Raw genomic sequence first — 16980 nt, 5'->3', positions numbered from 1 at the left:
GTGAGTCTACAGAGAGCTTGGAACAACAGTTTAGAATTGTTAACTGCCCCTTTGTCCTCAGTGAGGTATGTTACCTTGCGTTTTGGATATTTTATTATTTGTTCTAGAAATATCTCCTGTTTCCTCCTGATTTGAGGATCTATAGAAATCCCTTACCAGGACAGCATCCCTGTATTTTTCCCTTTTATTTTCAACCAGGGCCTTCACTGGTCACCACCTTCTGGAGATCAGAACAAATGCATATCTTGATGTACAATGCAATACCTTCTTTTTAACCTGACTGTTCTTCCTGAAGTTATAACCCTCTACACCAATATTCCAGTCGTGAGATTTATTAGTTAATCTGACACTTTCACTTTAAGTTTAATTATATACATTTCACTTTACTGCAGTTGATCACTGATGTTCTTTATTTTAGCTGGAAACTAGCAATGCATATTTAGTTGTGAAGTAGCTATCAAAAGTTAGGTATGATCTTCTTGAAGTATTTCTGCAGACTAAAGATACAGATGAAGCCTGTAACTGTGTTTAGATAGTATTTTTAACTAGTTTGCCCAAGCACAATATTTAATATTTGATTAGCAGTTTACTTAAAAGAAAATCATTTGCTTTAAGTGTCAAGCTACTGAAAGGAACAGTTTGTTCATCAAAACTTAGACCTCTAAAGTTGGCTTTAGAAGAAAAATGTGGGTTGTTCCTGTCTTGCTTTATTGATGGATAATGGCCAGAGGCACTATTTTTACCGTTGAAATATCAAGTCTCTTCTTGAGAAATTACCACTATTGGTGTTCACCACATACCATTTGTAAATTCTGTTTAACTTACTGTATATGATCTTGGAAGAAATTTTATGGTGCAATACTTTTAGCAGCTGTTCATGTAGATGAAATATTCACTGCCAGAACCATTTACAGAAATTTTAAGTTCTAAGCTACTGCCTATATGGTGTTCTCACACAAGTATACAAACACATTACTTGATGCCAAAACATTAGTTTTTTGTATTAGAACAGAAACTCAGCCCTCAAATGAAGAGGCAGAGGTGAACTATTGAAACATTTTCTCAATACTTTGTCAGGAATTTGACTTTGATTATTTTAAACTGAGGCACACACTAAGAATCCCTTTCCTTCCAACTACTCAGGTCTCATTACTTGATTTAAGAGACCCACTAGTCCTCCAGTAGTCCATACATGTAAGATTTTAAGACAGAAAAATCTGAAATTGAAATTAAGGTAAAAATAAGCAGAAAGGGTCCCCCCACCCTCTCACCACCATCATGCAGGCTTCTTTATAACTCTCTCCCCCCCACCATCCCTTTATCCTTTGCATGTCACATTCTAAGAATTTACTATAATGTCTGCAAAATCCAGGTTTCAATCTAAATATTGATCATAACCTACTTCCATAGCAATGTGTTCTGATCATTTATTTTATGACATCTCCTTTTTAATGCAAATTAAGTCTGAAATAGGATAAGCTATAAATTCTTTGGAGTTTGTGGATCATTTGAATTTTGGCAAATTATATTGTGAAAGAAGTCACTGAAGTTGATTTCCCCCCCCCCTTTTTCAAGATCCCTATCCGAATAGGAAAGGAACTGTTAAATCTAGGTTTACCTCTTCATAAACCTCTCGGACTGCAGCACCTCCTGGTTCCTCCTCTGGCTCCATTCCTCCACCTGGTACAATCCACTGATCTGGGTACCGACTACTACTCACTAACAGCACCTGAAAGGTCAAAATACACACATTTAAGCAGTCATTTGAAAATAATCTGATTGGAGAGTCTGAAGGCTACTAACCATTTTCCTACAGTGCACTTGTTCATGATGCCAGATGGATTATAGCTTTCAAAAATGTAAATCAGAAATAACCTGCAGCTAGATTTACATGTGAAGTACCAACTCTTTAAAAACCTTGAGATTAATGAAGGTTAAGAGTCAAGATCCTCAGTCCTATACTCAACCCCCTGCACATATTTAAACAGGGCATTTTCTTACATCACATTGTTGAGAACTTTTCTGACAGTTGTACGATGAAATATATCAAGTTGATTTAGAGGGACACCTTTCTAGACTGATGAGGCTTTTGTAAGGAGTCCCAACAAGTAGAATTATCAAAAATATAAAGTTTAAGCTAGATATTTCCCTGCAATTTTTACAATATTGACATTGCATGATTTAATGATGCAACTTCACTATAACTTCTTGTTCAGGTTAGAGAAATACAAATAGTAAACAAAGCAAGAATCAAAACAAGTTTGGTACATTTTTTCAAAATGTACCAATCTGTTGTTAGTAAATTAGGAGATACCTATTTAAAATGTGTTTTGTCTTCATGTTTAACCATCTATTTTGCATCAAAGTTGGAAAGGACATATTGGGCCGATAGGTATAACAGACCTTTAATAAAACTAGTCATCATAGTGCCTAGGAGCCCAAGTCAGAGTGGGACTCCCCTGTGCGAGGCATTGTACAAAGAGGACAAAGATGGCTTCTCCCCAAAGGAGCTTTCTTGTACAACTGTTGCTGCAATAGAATTTTAGCATTGTACAGTTCTCACCATTAGCCAGCAACTGCAATTTAAAATACTTATTTTACCATCTATCCAAGAATGTACTGAAGTTAAAGATTACATAGGATAGTTTTATAGAAAAGTGAAATATGGCAAGGAAGACCATGAAAATGGAACTCTGATGGAAAGAGCATCTGGAGTTAGTAAAATATTACCTGTATTTGAGGCCATTTCCACTCTGACTAGTAGATTCTATCTATAGTAGTTCAGTATGAAGCTTCTTGGAAGTTAGCACAAGATCGCTTATGTAATCACTTTTCTCCTTAGAAAATACATTTTCCTTTTTAAAGATGGAAAGGAATATAAACATATAAGCAAGCTATTCTCAGATAATGAAGCCAATAAGTGCAAAAACCCAAATCATGTAGTGGATCGAATTTTCACTAGAACATATTGCTCAGTTTAGCTATGCTAGATGTTTGGATGATCACATTTGGCCTTGCGGGGGCGGGGGGGGGGAAGAGAGGAGAGACAGACATTTTACAGAACAAAAAATAAATCAAACTAAGGAGTTTTAATTATATTACTTTATAACAGGGGTAGGCAACCTATGGCACGCATGCCAAAGGCAGCACGCGAGCTGATTTTCAGTGGCACTCACACTGCCTGGGTCCTGGCCACCGGTCCAGGGGGCTCTGCATTTTAATTTAATTTTAAATGAAGCTTCTTAAACATTTTAAAAAGCTTATTTACTTTACATACAAGAGTTTAGTTATATATTACAGACTTCTAAAAAGATCTAAAAATGTTAAAAGGTATTACTGGCACACAAAACCTTAAATTAGAGTGAATAAATGAAGACTCGGCACACCAGTTCTAAAAGGTTGCCGACCCCTGCTCTAGAAAATATGCAGATTACTATCCGATTCCAATAAAGTTAAACAGAACAATGTAACAACGTATAGCTGGGATTGGAGCGTTTTGTACTCACGGGGGGAAAGCTTGTTTTAATTTCACATACATACCAGTATTACCACCACTGGATAACATTTGCCCAATCACTCAAGTGATTTTTAGACAGCAGAACTGGCTTTTATTTTAATATTTTGTCAAAGACAAAAGTCCTAATTTGTGGAGACAGTTGTTACAGCAGTATAATGTTCTGTAGTAACTCCTATGGTCAAGTTATTGGTGGTATAGTAGAACTAAGTTGGTCTCTTTCTCACAGCAGGGAAGGGAACCCACTACTTACTGGGCCTCTGAAGTGAACCCAGTCTCTCGTATAGAAGGCCAGAACACTGACCACAGGATTACCCCACATATTTTATAACCTACTTTTGTTAGCATAGTTGTTTAAAACCTAAAAATATTGGTAATAGATAAATTACTTACTATGGCTCATGAAGTTGCCAATATGGATCTACACTGCTCACTTCTTCCTACTAAGTGAAGAATCTATTGTAAGAGACTATGGGGAAGGAGATACAGAACATAGGGAGTCTACAAAAAACAGTTAATTAAATGCAAGAGCATTACCTGCAAGGTTCCCAGACTAGATGATTACAAAGTAGTCTTTAACCCAGGGAGGAGAGTTTGAGAAGTCCCACTGAACAATGCTTGTGGAACTGCTCTCCTACTCAAGCATCTGCTCTAGAAGCTAATTACAAGGGGGGAAAGTTTTTAAAAGATGCTAAAATAGCTGTCCTAGCAAGGACAGTATTTACTTCAGGAGGAATTCTGCACCAAAATTCAAAAATTCTGCACACTATTTTAAAACTCTACATATTTTATTTGTCAGAATAATACAATATAATATCAGTTTCAATTATTTTGGTAATTTATTCCAAAATAGAATCATAGAATATCAGAGTTGGAAGGGACCTCAAGAGGTCATCTAGTCCAACCCCCTGCTCAAAGCAAGACCAATTCCCAGCTAAATCATCCCAGCCAGGGCTTTGTCAAGCCGGGCCTTAAAAACCTCCAAGGAAGGTAGGCAAGTATAAATGTAGGCAAGTATATGTAGGCAAGTATGTCTAACAATAGAGACAACAAAAAAGATTCCCCAGGAGTAAAGAATTAAAGAAACCCCTACAACAACCCAGTTCCAGCTCCTGCTATGCTTTTTGTTGGGTGCCTCATTCTGGGTGTGTCATATGTACCAGCTGGGCACACGTAGGGGGGAGAGAACCTGCCCCTGTGCTCTCAGACACCCACCTCCCAGATCCTAAGCCGTGATGCATCCCCTGGCCCAGACATCCACACTCCCTCCTCTCCAGAGCCCAGGGATCTCGAGAGCGTGCAATAGAGAAACAGCCTGATGCTGGGTCCTGAGCTAGTACAAAGCCACCTCCTTTCTTCAGGACATGCTGGACACCACAGCTGCCTGGAACCCTCCAGCTCCCTCTCCCTGACAGTGTCCTGTATTTGCAAGCTGGAGAACCAGGCTCTGCTGGGTCCATCGGCTCCTAATGGCAGCCAGCAGCTCTGCAGCACCAATTCTGCATGTAAAAATGAAATTCTGTGCAGAACATTAATTCTGTGCAAATTATTCATTGCACAGTGGCACACAATTCCCCCAGGAGTAAGTCTTACTGAAATTGTTGAAGCTACCTTAGAACAGATGGGGTAGGAACTGGAAAGGAGCAGTGGTAGATTACCAAGCTGCTCCTACAGCAGGGTAGCACTGTGCTTTCATTAGTTAATGCTAAAGTTAACACAGAGATGGAGTCATTCACAACATGGCTCCTTCAGGCTGTAGATTCAGGCAGACACTGTTAGTTTACTATTATTCCATCAGGAACGCTTTTGTTTGCATTTAAGATTTTGCAACCACAAGAGCCATAGACACAAGTTTTCCTTTTCTTTTTTAAGCACAAGATAGACGCTTCCAGAAAGAGTACCAGCCCACGCTAGACAGTTTTACCTCCTGGGCTTGTCAACATGCTCAAGCATCCTAGTGATACTAGGATCCTTGGTCTCTCAAGCAAGAAGTCAGTCTTCACCACTTAGTGTCTGGGTGAAAGCCAGCTCACATCAAGTGCCACAAATCTAAGACTTTGGAAATTTCATGCATTACAAAATGTCCTCTATATACTTTAATATTGCAGCTTAATCTCTCCTGGTCTCAAGTGGTGCTTGGGAGAAAGATACAGTAGAATTAGATTAATATTAAGAGGCTTTGCTAAGAGCTTTGAGAGGTCAGAGCAGCATCTTATCTTTATAGAACACACTGATGGATCAGCATGGAGAATGGAAAAGGAGTATGCATCAGCTTGGAGAGTAATAGGAATGAAGACAAAAAAGGGATGTAAAAAGACATCCTAGCAGATGAGTGGTGCCACTGATTTGGTTTGACTACATGCAAGTTCCAGGACAGGGACAACTCCTGAAAATGACAGATCTATACCTTTCGAAAGTCTCACCACTGTAACAAGGAAAGATTATCGAAGATTTCTATACTAGTGAGACAAGACAAAAATTTGAAGCCAGATGCACACAAGCCCAGGAAGAGAATAAACTGCAGCAAAGTAGGCAGTCCAGAATAAAGGGAATGAGAGAATCCTATCCTTTATCTTCTCCAGATGAAATAAAATTTGATGGAAGGTTTTCTGCTTTCTAACAGAATTTTCTGGACTTCTACAGAAGAATCTGTCCAAGTTGCTTAACTGGTCAGGAACCAGACTGTTGTACTCTGGGACTTCTGGTTGGGATGCAGGATCTAGCTGAAGAAAGTCTCTCAAAGACTGCTTGAATTGAAGGATGCTGAAAAGCCAGAGTTCTTTGTCATTACACAGATAATTCCAAAAGTTCAGCAAGTCACCTCTAAGAGTTCATGGAAACTTGAAATCAGATGGAAAGACTAAGTTTGAGGACAACCTTCCAGAAACTGAAGATGGCAACAGCCGTTCTAAATGCAGCTACTAGTTGTTTAGAGAATGGACAACCTTTATAAAGGACACCTGAGATGCCCAAGTCCTTATGGAAGCTCAAATGAAGACCTAACCGGAAGCAATCCTTTTGGGGCACTGGAGAATCTTTTGCTTTTCTGGACCCCAAACTGCTTAGCCTGTATTGCCCGATCAGGTCAAGGAGCTCATAGTATCTCCATTTTGGAATCCAAGGGCTAACAAATCCTATAAGTGGCACATCTGTTTACCCAAATACAGGTGTACAGTGTTGAGAGATATCCTGGAATGAACATCAGACCCCAGCATAATTAAGGGTGAGGTTGACTAATCGTCTGGTTCCTTCAATCTGATCTTTGTGAACTAAATGGACGATGTAGGGAAAAGACAAATAAAAGAGTGCTCTCTCCTGAGGACAGCAGAGGAAGAAACTGCCACATGGAAAGGCAATAAAAAGGCCATCACCACAAATGCCAGACGACATTTTGAATCACCAAATCTGATGGTGTAGAAGCATCCAGCAGTGAAAACTGCCTATCAAGATTATATCCAAAAGCAAGGCATCAGATTCCTGTCACTAAATGAGTCCCTCAACCCCCCTCCTCCCCAACACCAACCTTTCAGAGTTGAAGCAGTTACTATGTGTGTGGGGGGAGAGGAGAAATCCCAAGACTTTTTACCTTTTCTCCCTTAGTTCCAAAGAATAATGGTGTCCGAGAACAGCATCACTTGAAGGCATCTCAAACTTGCTGTGAAGACTTAGTGCTCAATGGCAGCATTGATGTAAACACCATTAACAGAAGATTTGGGGAATGGGAAAGTCGTATCTGAGAATTCTCTAGGATATTCGTATGCACTGGAACTTGCTTTACAGGACCTTGAGACACCTGACATCAAGGCTTCTCTGGCTGTAGAGTGTTTGACTGCTGATGTTGGACTCAACATCAAGGTCTGTTCCAATTCAGTGCCTTACATGTAGGCAATAAGACCTGCATTGCCACTTCCCACAAATTGTTCTTGAGAGCTATGCTCATGCTCCACATATGGATTTGGAGAAGCTCAGTCACATGGAGTAGAATTTGGAATTGTATTTTTCCCAAGGCAGAGCAAACACCAGGAGTATATCATCTGTCATGAGCATATGATAATGCTGGGGGACATAGCTTAAAGACAGTCTCCACCGTCCCCCAAACAAGGAAGCGGACCCACAATAAGTGAGCAACCATAAAGACTAAAGAAAACAGCCAAATGAGTCCCCAAACACAGAAGACCTTACTTACTAAAACTACCTTAAACTGAAAGCCCAGAGTAGTTTCCTAGGAAAAAAAAACAGAGTTAAGCAATGGTCATCACCAAGATTCTGCTCAATGCTTATGAATTAAGGCGGATTCCCCTTATATCCTTTGGTATGGGTATATAGGGAGGGTGCATACGTAAGTGGTGCTATTGAGAAAGTTCAGAGCTTGTAACCAGATGGCATGTGTATTTGCTTGAATAGGGATCCACTTAAACAATGCTCAAAGAGCAACTTTAAAACCTTACAAGATGATTAAATGCTAAGCACAGCTGACATTCTACATAACATGAACATTACACACAACTTCATGCTGATCAAACTAGTGTTCACTGGAGTCACGTGAAAGCAACCAGTAATTGTGATGACTATTACATTAAATCATTCAGAGCTTAGTGGAATGGTTTTAATCAGCATTTATTGTTTAGTTAAGGACTGAAAACAAATTCCAGTTTACTAGTAGGGGATAAATCAGGATGCTTGGCCTGACTGGAAGCTTAGCATAAAGCCATGCATTTTTAACATGACTACATAAAATTTTACCATTGACCTGAACAACAGTTACCACTAAGGTGTGTTTGTATGATGGACTGTTTATACAGTGAACGTACCCTTTGAGAAATGGACACAAATGCATGTTAAGATGACCAGATAGAATTCATAATTATAGTTACAGTAAGGAAACCCACAAGTGTGAAGATCATTGGTTACAAGTCAGCAGTATTCACTTTGAAGCTTTTGTCTGGCTCACCACCTCTCCTCCCACTCCCACCTGTCCTGTAAAGTTTTCCTCTGAATAGAAAGTGCACTAAACAAGATTTTAACTCTAAGGAGTGTAATGTGAGGCAATATTAACTAGAATATCCAAAAATATTAACACCCAAGAAAAAAATCTTAAGGCACAAATCTCATTCAATTCATTCTAATTTTGCAACATAATACCATAAGAAGCAACAGAGAGTCCTGTGGCACCTTTAAGACTAACAGAAGTATTGGGAGCATAAACTTTCGTGGGTAAGAACCTCACTTCTTCAGATGCAAGTAAGATACCATAAGAGTATCTCCATCCAAGAATTTGGTCCATTCATGGAAGAGGAAATCCTGCGAGCTTACTCTGATCCATACTCTTCATGTCTAGTGGAACAGTCAGGAATATCTGGGACCCCCTACCAGAAATAATTAGCACCTTCTTTGAAGGAGGAAGTCTAATTGAACCAGGCAAAGGCATGGCCAACACTTAAGAAATTATCACATGCTTCTCAGTGACCACATTTGTGAGCAAGCCAATAGAGGGGTGCTAACAGTCACTTCTAATTTGTTAACTGAAAAGAACCCAGAATATTGACAATTAAGGCCTTGGCTACACTCGTGGATTCACAGCGCTGAAGCGCGAGTGTAGTCGCGCCGCCAGCGCTGCAAGAGCTCTCTCGCAGCGCTGCAAGTACTCCACCTCTCCGAGGGGAATAGCTTGCAGCGCTGCAAGAGAGCGTGCAGCGCTGTGCTCAGGGGGGGGGTGTTTTTTCACACCCCTGAGCACAGCAAGTGCAGTACTGTGAATTGCCAGTGTAGCCAAGGCCTAAGTTTCAGCCAGGACACGGGATAAATCGTATTTATTGTGCCAATAGATGACTTCATCTTTCAATGGGCAGACATACGGCTGGATTTCTCATTTGATACAGTCAGTCACCAAATATCTGTCCTTCCTCAGAGATGTAGCAGTATTGAATCAAATGAGCACAAAAATCTGCAGCCCTTCATAGTCTGAACCCAGAGGATCACTAAGGTGAACTACACCACACCTAGGAAACTCACTTGTGAAGTTCCACAACGCAAAATACTCCCCCTTATCCTATTAAGCATGAAGCCACTGGGACATTCATTACACCCTATGGGATGTGTCAGCAATTCACTGGCACCTAGCTCTTGCTAACATAAAAACGAGCACCATCTCGCAGAGTATTATCTGCACCAGGATAAATAACTGGCTGAAAATGAAGTGGGAGCTAATAGGTTATGCTGATGGGGAGAAGGAAGTGCTTTGGAGAACTCACCACATATACAATCTCCAGAGAGCTCGCTTCCTCCAATTAAGGCAACGTGCAATTTTGGACTCAACGCCTCACTAGTTCTAGATATCAGACTAACTACAGCTAAAGACACCTGCCATCTATAGCTGGCTAGAAGATGCATCCCATCCTATCAGATGGATTTGGCCACAGTGATCCATGCATTTGTGACTTAAGAATGAGAGCACTGAAAAACTCCAACTGTTCAGAGCATAGCAGCTCATGAACCCAGCAGCACAAGCTGCCAAGAACCATTTCCCCCACTGCTCTGTTCTTTAGAGAATCAAATTCCAGGTTCGGATAACCTGGGGCAACCTGTGAAATGCTAGCCAAGGGCTTTTCTCTACACAATCATTACCATTACTGTTTTAGTGAAACAATTGAGCTGTCAACTACAAACATTGAGATGAATACAAGCAAGAAAGCAAACTAACACATGGCCTATGACTGTTCCTGGAGTTCTACATCAAAATTTCATTAGGCTCAGAAAACAATGCAACACTTATTTGACATGGTCATAGCTTGAGGAATTTTTATCTATGGAGGAAGGCTCTCAAATTGCATAGCAAGGAATTAGATTTCTTGCCATACTATCACTTATTTGGGATCCCTCACCCAAATTTTGTCCTCTTTCCCAAAAGCCTGGGGAGGTTTTATCTTTGATGACCAGTCCCCTCTTCTTTGGGGATTCTTTCTTATGTGAAATGAAGGTGATTTGGATAGGTTAGCTAGCTACACCCACTCTAAATTTAAACTTCTCCCAGAAGCTGAGAGAAAGTTAATCTCGTCCACCTGCCACAGAAGAGAAGTGAGCCAGTGTGGCTGCAGCTCAACTGAAGCAGGGAGGCAAAAGCTAGCCTCCCAACAGGTCTTACTGAGCAAGTTTTTACCCCATATATGAAGTACAGAAATAGCTGTACCCTGCATTCAAGGAGGAAGAGAAGCTGCTAGCAATCTCCTGGTTATAAGAAGCAATTGGAAGCTGCCTAACCCAGCTGTGGTTCAAGTCACAGATACATACCAATTGACAGAACATGTGGCATCATGGGGCTTTTGTTATATAGAAAGCACTATTAGAAAAAACAGGAGGATTAAAAAACTCTGGGAAGAAACTCAAGATGCAGCTGTAAAAGTTTGACTAGTCTTTAGTAACTGAAGGAAACATTATTGCATGTTTCTCTTGGGCTCTTTTGATCTCTTTGCTTATAATAAAATGCTTAAGATTTAACACCTCATGTTCTGGAATAACGTTATGTAATAACAAAGCTATGTATAACAAATTCAAAATCTACTTTAAAAATGGTAAGGTTGCAAAGTCAGCCACTCAAAGTTAGAAAATGCCAAAATCAAAGTTGACTTGTGCATATTCTTGTACCTGAATTCTGGCATATCCTAACTTTTGAGTGCTTCCCTTTGGAACCTTACCACTCAAGTTCCTTGGATACAGTTTTTAAAGGTTTAACAAAAAATCCAGTCTTGTAGAACCATATTACCCATCCCCAAATGGTGGTATCAGCAGGGTTGGGATCTTTAGATCCACAGCACAATCCTCTAACACTTGAGCTAATGGAATAACTGGCAGCAGACTGGTATTTTCTATGTGGTTAAGCCACTAGAGGGGGATGGAGACACTTCACAAGTGCTATTTGCTAGACAGCAAAGGAGTGTTTAGACTCAAGAATATTTGTTCAGTTACAGGTTCTTTAGGGGAATGCCCTAGTGGTTAGAGACCCATCTGTATCCTCCCTCTTCACACCTCTCCTCCTGAGCAGCTCTTGCCCCACAATTTCTCTCTCTCACACACACACACTTACTTCTATCCACCCTGTTCCTCAACTTGCTGCCGCCGCCTCCTCCTCGGCTGCATGTCAGGAGGATTGTTGACAGACAGGAGAGAGTTTCCCTTCTCTCAGTTCCAGTGTTTAATGCCAGAGTGACCCACAACAGCTAGAAAGAGCAATTGCAGGGGAGGTCCTGCTCAGCCCCTGCAGCCCTGGGAATGCTCACTCACTCTATGGGGATGGCACGTGCAGTTTGGACAGCACACAGGTGCTGAGAGGCGATAACTCATGCTCAGTGCTAGGCCTGGCAAGCTGGTCAATTTGAACATGATCAGACATTAAATATTCCTGCAAGGAAGTCCTAATGTAGGCAGCAGCCTGCCTTTTTGGTTGCATCATGGTGCCATCTGCTAGCAAGATGAGTTAACTGAAAGTTGAGCATCTTAATTGGCTAGAATCTTCTACAACACTATCTTTATTTGTATAATAGGCCATCAATGCACAGTAGAACCTCAATTAGGAACACAAGAGTTATAAACTGACCAGTCAACCACATGCTGCATTTGGAACCAGAAGTACACAATCAGGTAGCAGCAGAGACAAAAAAGCAGATATGGTTCAGTACTGTGTTAAACTACTAAAAAATAAAGGGGGGGGGAAAAAACCACATTTTTCTTCATAGTAAACTTTCAAAGCTGTATTAAGTCAATGTTCGGTTCTAAACTTTTGAAAGAACCACAACTTTCTGTTCACAATTACAAGCATTTCAGAGTTACGAACAACCTCCATTCCCAAGGTGTTTGTAGAATCTGAGTTACTGTACATGGCAGTTTACAAAGCACATTAAACAAAGACATGGTCTCTGCCCCAAAGAGCTTACAATCTAAACTGATTAGACAAACAAAGAAGTTAACTCAATGGAGTGGGGAGGAGGGAGAAGAATTCAGTCATTAAACTTCCTCTCTCAACAAAAAGAATAGGTGCATAGCCATTAAGCTGCTTAAAATGTGGCAGGCTACCTACCTATCATAACTACATTTAAAAATGTCTCATGGTTGTTATGCATTTATTTAATTTCATACATCTTTTGTAACTGTTTAGTTTGAAAAACAGTAGCATTTAAGTGCTAACCTAACATTGCAAGGTAGGTTTTTTCCCAGAACTTCATTTCACTATCCCATTTTTCTGAGTTAAAATAACTCCATGAATAACTTGTTTTTTTGAATTAGGCCTAAGTATCTAAGGCTAAGCCTACAGGAAACCATAACATCTTGCTCTTTTATTACTATTCTAATAAATTAGTGCTTTAAAATATTTTACCATTTTTGACATTTGACAATATCTGACTTGTCAAATGCCTAACCCTACTCAGTGCAGACAAAATATTTGGAGAATTGTTACTACTAAACTAGCTATTCGGAGTATCTGAAAAAACCTAAGTTTGCACAATCTCATAACTTGACCAAACTTGGTCAAATTTTCACAGGGCTGGCAAAAGGCATGCCCTTGATACCAAAGCAACCCCTATGCCAAATTTCAAGTTTCCGCTCCAAAGCTAGAGCCCCTCAACAAAATGATTGGCCCATATTAAACAAAACTTGCAAACATTTCCCCCTAATCTCAAAAACCAAGAAACCACTTCAGATTAATTTTTTTTTTAATAAATCCAAGATGGATAACCATCATGGAATATTTCAGCCTGTGTGGTTAAAGTTTATAATATACTAGTGAAGTATAGTGAAACCTTAACTATAAGAGCCACTTATAATACACCTGTAATACATACGCCCCATACCACGAAGCACAGAAAAGCTTGTGTTCTTGACTACATATCATGGTAGATGCTTTTACGGCTTCTGGTGGGATTTTGTTCAAAGGGTTTCTCATTTACAAGAAGTGATGTATATGGGTTTTTGGACTAAAGAGTTCTGTTAAGCCTGCTTCTCTAGTTAAAATACTATTAGATATTTCCTTGATCTGACTTTAAGAATCACTGTCTAGTTTTAATTCTAAAATAGTTTCTCTTCTGTAACTGAGTTTACCATGGGTCCATAATATTACCATTTCAGCTTGGACTCCAGAAACTGAAGTCTGAGGAAGACAGCAACAAAAAACTTTAAAACTGAAACTTTCCCTGAAGATTGGGGAGGACCAATGCTACCAGGTTGTGCAGCTTTAAGTAGCATTTTACATGTATTGATGCCTCAGGAATTGTCTATATTGGGAATGTATTGGCAGAACTATGTAACTGCTAAAGTTATCAGTAACTCCATGTCACCACATTTGCTCCAGTGCTTTTTTCCACTTTGCAACAAACTAAACTTGAAAAAAGTACTCTTATTCTGCAATAACTGTCCATATGGGGAGTTATACTGATAATTAAAACAGTATAGTTATGCCAGTAAATGTTCCCATATAGGCAAGCCCTAAGACTGTGGTTCTCAACCAGGGTACATGTACCCCTGGGGGTATGCAGCAGTCTTCCAGGGGGTACATCAACTCATCTAAATATTTGCCTAGTTTTACAACAGGCTACATAAAAAGTACTAGCAAAGTCAGTACAAGCTAAAATTTCATACAGACAAAATAAGCAATTTTTCAGTAATTGTGTGCGGTGACCCTTTTGTCTTTTTAGGTCTGATTTCGTAAGCAAGTAGTTTAAGTGAGGTGAAACTTGGGGATACGCAAAACAAATCAGACTCCTGAAAGGAGTCCTGTAGTCTGGAAAGGTTGAGAACCACTGCCCCAAGACATCAATATATGTGCAATGCTGCTTAATAAAACCTTAGATGCACAACCTGATAGCATTGGGCCTCCCCATTTTTCAGGGAAAGCTTCCTGTTTGCTAGTGCCAAAGAAGGTAAGATATTTAAGTTTTACCTAAAATTTTGGCAGAATTGTTTTCCTCAGTTCCATGTAAAGTGCCGCAAAGCGGTTGCCATGCTAAATTTATAATCATGTTACTATGACAGAAGGGCAAAGCAGTCTTTTTGGCTGATGTGATTTAACATGAAATGCTAAAAGGTACCTCGCTTAACTCGGAGAATACTAAGTAGCTGTATTTGTGTGTGGGCTAAAAAGGTCACTTTTTACACACATTTCATTAAGTTTGTAACTTCATTAGCTACATTTACACTAGTAAACTTTTAATTTAAAGTTTTGATGACTATACCTGCATTTTATACAGTATTAAAGTTAGATTAAACAGTGTGGAGTAATCAGCATGCAGCTGCTGCATTGAAAGGTGACCTCTAAAAAGGAAAAGGTTGCCCTTATGTTGTATGAAGGCCAGAAAGGTCTCAAACTCTTCTGGCTGCACCCCATTCCCCCTTTTTTCCCCTTCATACACACCCCCACACACTTGGAAACAAAACATGGACGTTTAACCTAACTTTGTTGGAGGTCCCAAACTGGAAAGTTGCTTTCTCCTTAACGGATAGTCAGCACTCCTGAATCAGACGTTCCCAATTATTTGTAGAGCATTTAAGTTAAATGACTGTTCACTAAATAAAAATATCCTTCCATTTCATCACTTTCAGTATCTTTGTACCTGTGATCACATGATGCCACTAGTCCTACAGTTGTCCCCTGACCTGTACCCTAGTTGCCCAATTCTGTTACAATCTTAAATTCATCCAGAGTACAAACTGTTGTAACCAGGTTCCCTGATTTTTTTATTGTAGTGTTGAAAGGACCATAAGAGGGTGGTGGGGCCAACATTATATACAGGTGACCTGAACTCAAGTCCCTTTACATATGTTAATACCCAAGAGCTTGAACAGGACAGTCTTTGTATGATTAAGCTGGACAGACCTATGCTCTACTGAAAATTGGTTGAGAAAATTAAATGACAAAGACTTGGACCACTATGCAAACATCTCCCTCACCTTAAACGCACACCACAGCCATACCAAATGGAATCTCACTTGAGCTTGAATAATGAGCCCAAATTGCAGCAGAATGTGGTTTTTACTGGTAAAACTTCAGTATCACAATCGCTTTGGGCTCCTTGCAAGAGCCATTTTTCTCTTGGTGTTGTGCTTACCACTACTTGTAGTTAGTGGGGAAAGAGTGTGGTTTATGGATCAGCATGTCAGTAGTTCATTTGCTGAAGTAGGAAAAAGTTCATACACCTTTGGCCTGGTCCACACTAACCCCCCACTTCGAACTAAGGTACGCAAATTCAGCTACGTTATTAATGTAGCTGAATTTGAAGTACCTTAGTTCGAACTTACCGCGGGTCCAGATGCAGCAGGCAGGCTCCCCCATTGATGCCGAGTACTCCTCTCGCCGAGCTGGAGTACCGGCCTTGACGGCGAGCACTTCCAGGATCGATCCCAGAAGATCGATTGCTTACTACCAGATCCGGATGTAAGTGTAGACCTACCCTTTGAGGACCTTGTGTTGCTAATATCCTGAGACCAACACGGATGCAACACTGCATATGACACCTTAATGTCAGATTAGCCAATTTTTAAAAACACTCTCCCATAATCAAGACAGGGTATGTGGCATGTTTTCTAGGCAATTGAAAGCATTTTAACATGTATTAGCTCCATGTTAAAATTTTAGTGTACAGAAGACATTTGTGTTTTTAAACACAGCTGAGGTAAACCCTAATTCAATCAGCTAACATGTTAAAACTACACCTTTTTTCCTAGTGCAAATATAGCCTAAGTGATTGCAGTCTGCAGGTATGCAATATGAACAGAACTAGTCTCTCAAATGGACAGGAGCCAGACAGCTTTTTACATCAAAGGTAATCATCTGGAAAGCTCATTCAATCCAGGCCCATACATAAGAAAAAGTGATCCTACTAATAAGGAGACATTGTTTGAAAACTCAGTGGCGAAATCAGGCAGGAGATCCTTCTATTTTATTAATTCCCCCACAAAAAAGAATGCAGAGATCAATTAGGACCAAGGAGCTACAATACAAAAGGAGGCAAACATTCACTACATGTACATACTAGTTGCTTCTTGGAGCTTTTATATTATGCTATACAGTAAATGCTTTTATATTATGATGCTTCTTTAAAACAATGTTGTTGCCTATGTAATATATTGACATTCAACATAATTAAGTCAAAATAGATAACCTGTGCATCTTTTTAGACACTTCTGGTTTTGGGAGTTTGCCAGCCTTGGCTATGGTACATAACAGATTTCATTTACAATCTGACTGCATTTCATTTAAGAAGTGTACACTCTTAGTGTGTCTTGGACAGTACCAAAAAGAGGTTAATGCATGCTAAATGCAGATATGGATGAATTCTAATTACAGCAGCTAAGTGTTTAGAATTTACAGCAGCACTTGGCAAGCCCCATCTCAATCAAAAGCAGACTGGGGAGGCTATACTAGAGAGTAAACCTCAAGTGTTGCTGAAAGTACTAGGCTAAGTAATATGAACAAATGATGA

General features: G+C 39.8%; 1 protein-coding gene across 2 annotated transcripts in view; it reads right to left on the bottom strand.

Moving 5' to 3' along the window:
• Nucleotides 1–16980, bottom strand: part of NUDT4 (nudix hydrolase 4) — a 42377-nt gene that overhangs the window by 22259 nt on the left and 3138 nt on the right. For both annotated transcript variants that reach the window (XM_065574029.1, XM_065574071.1), the window contains exon 2: nucleotides 1619–1729. In XM_065574029.1, the coding sequence (XP_065430101.1) occupies nucleotides 1619–1729 (111 nt within the window). The remainder of the gene's footprint in view (nucleotides 1–1618; nucleotides 1730–16980) is intronic.

Source organism: Chrysemys picta, chromosome 1 (genome assembly GCF_011386835.1).
Source record: "Chrysemys picta bellii isolate R12L10 chromosome 1, ASM1138683v2, whole genome shotgun sequence".
NCBI classification, from domain to species: domain Eukaryota; kingdom Metazoa; phylum Chordata; order Testudines; family Emydidae; genus Chrysemys; species Chrysemys picta.
Note: the sequence above shows the minus strand (reverse complement) of the source record. Positions and strands in the feature narration are given on the sequence as shown.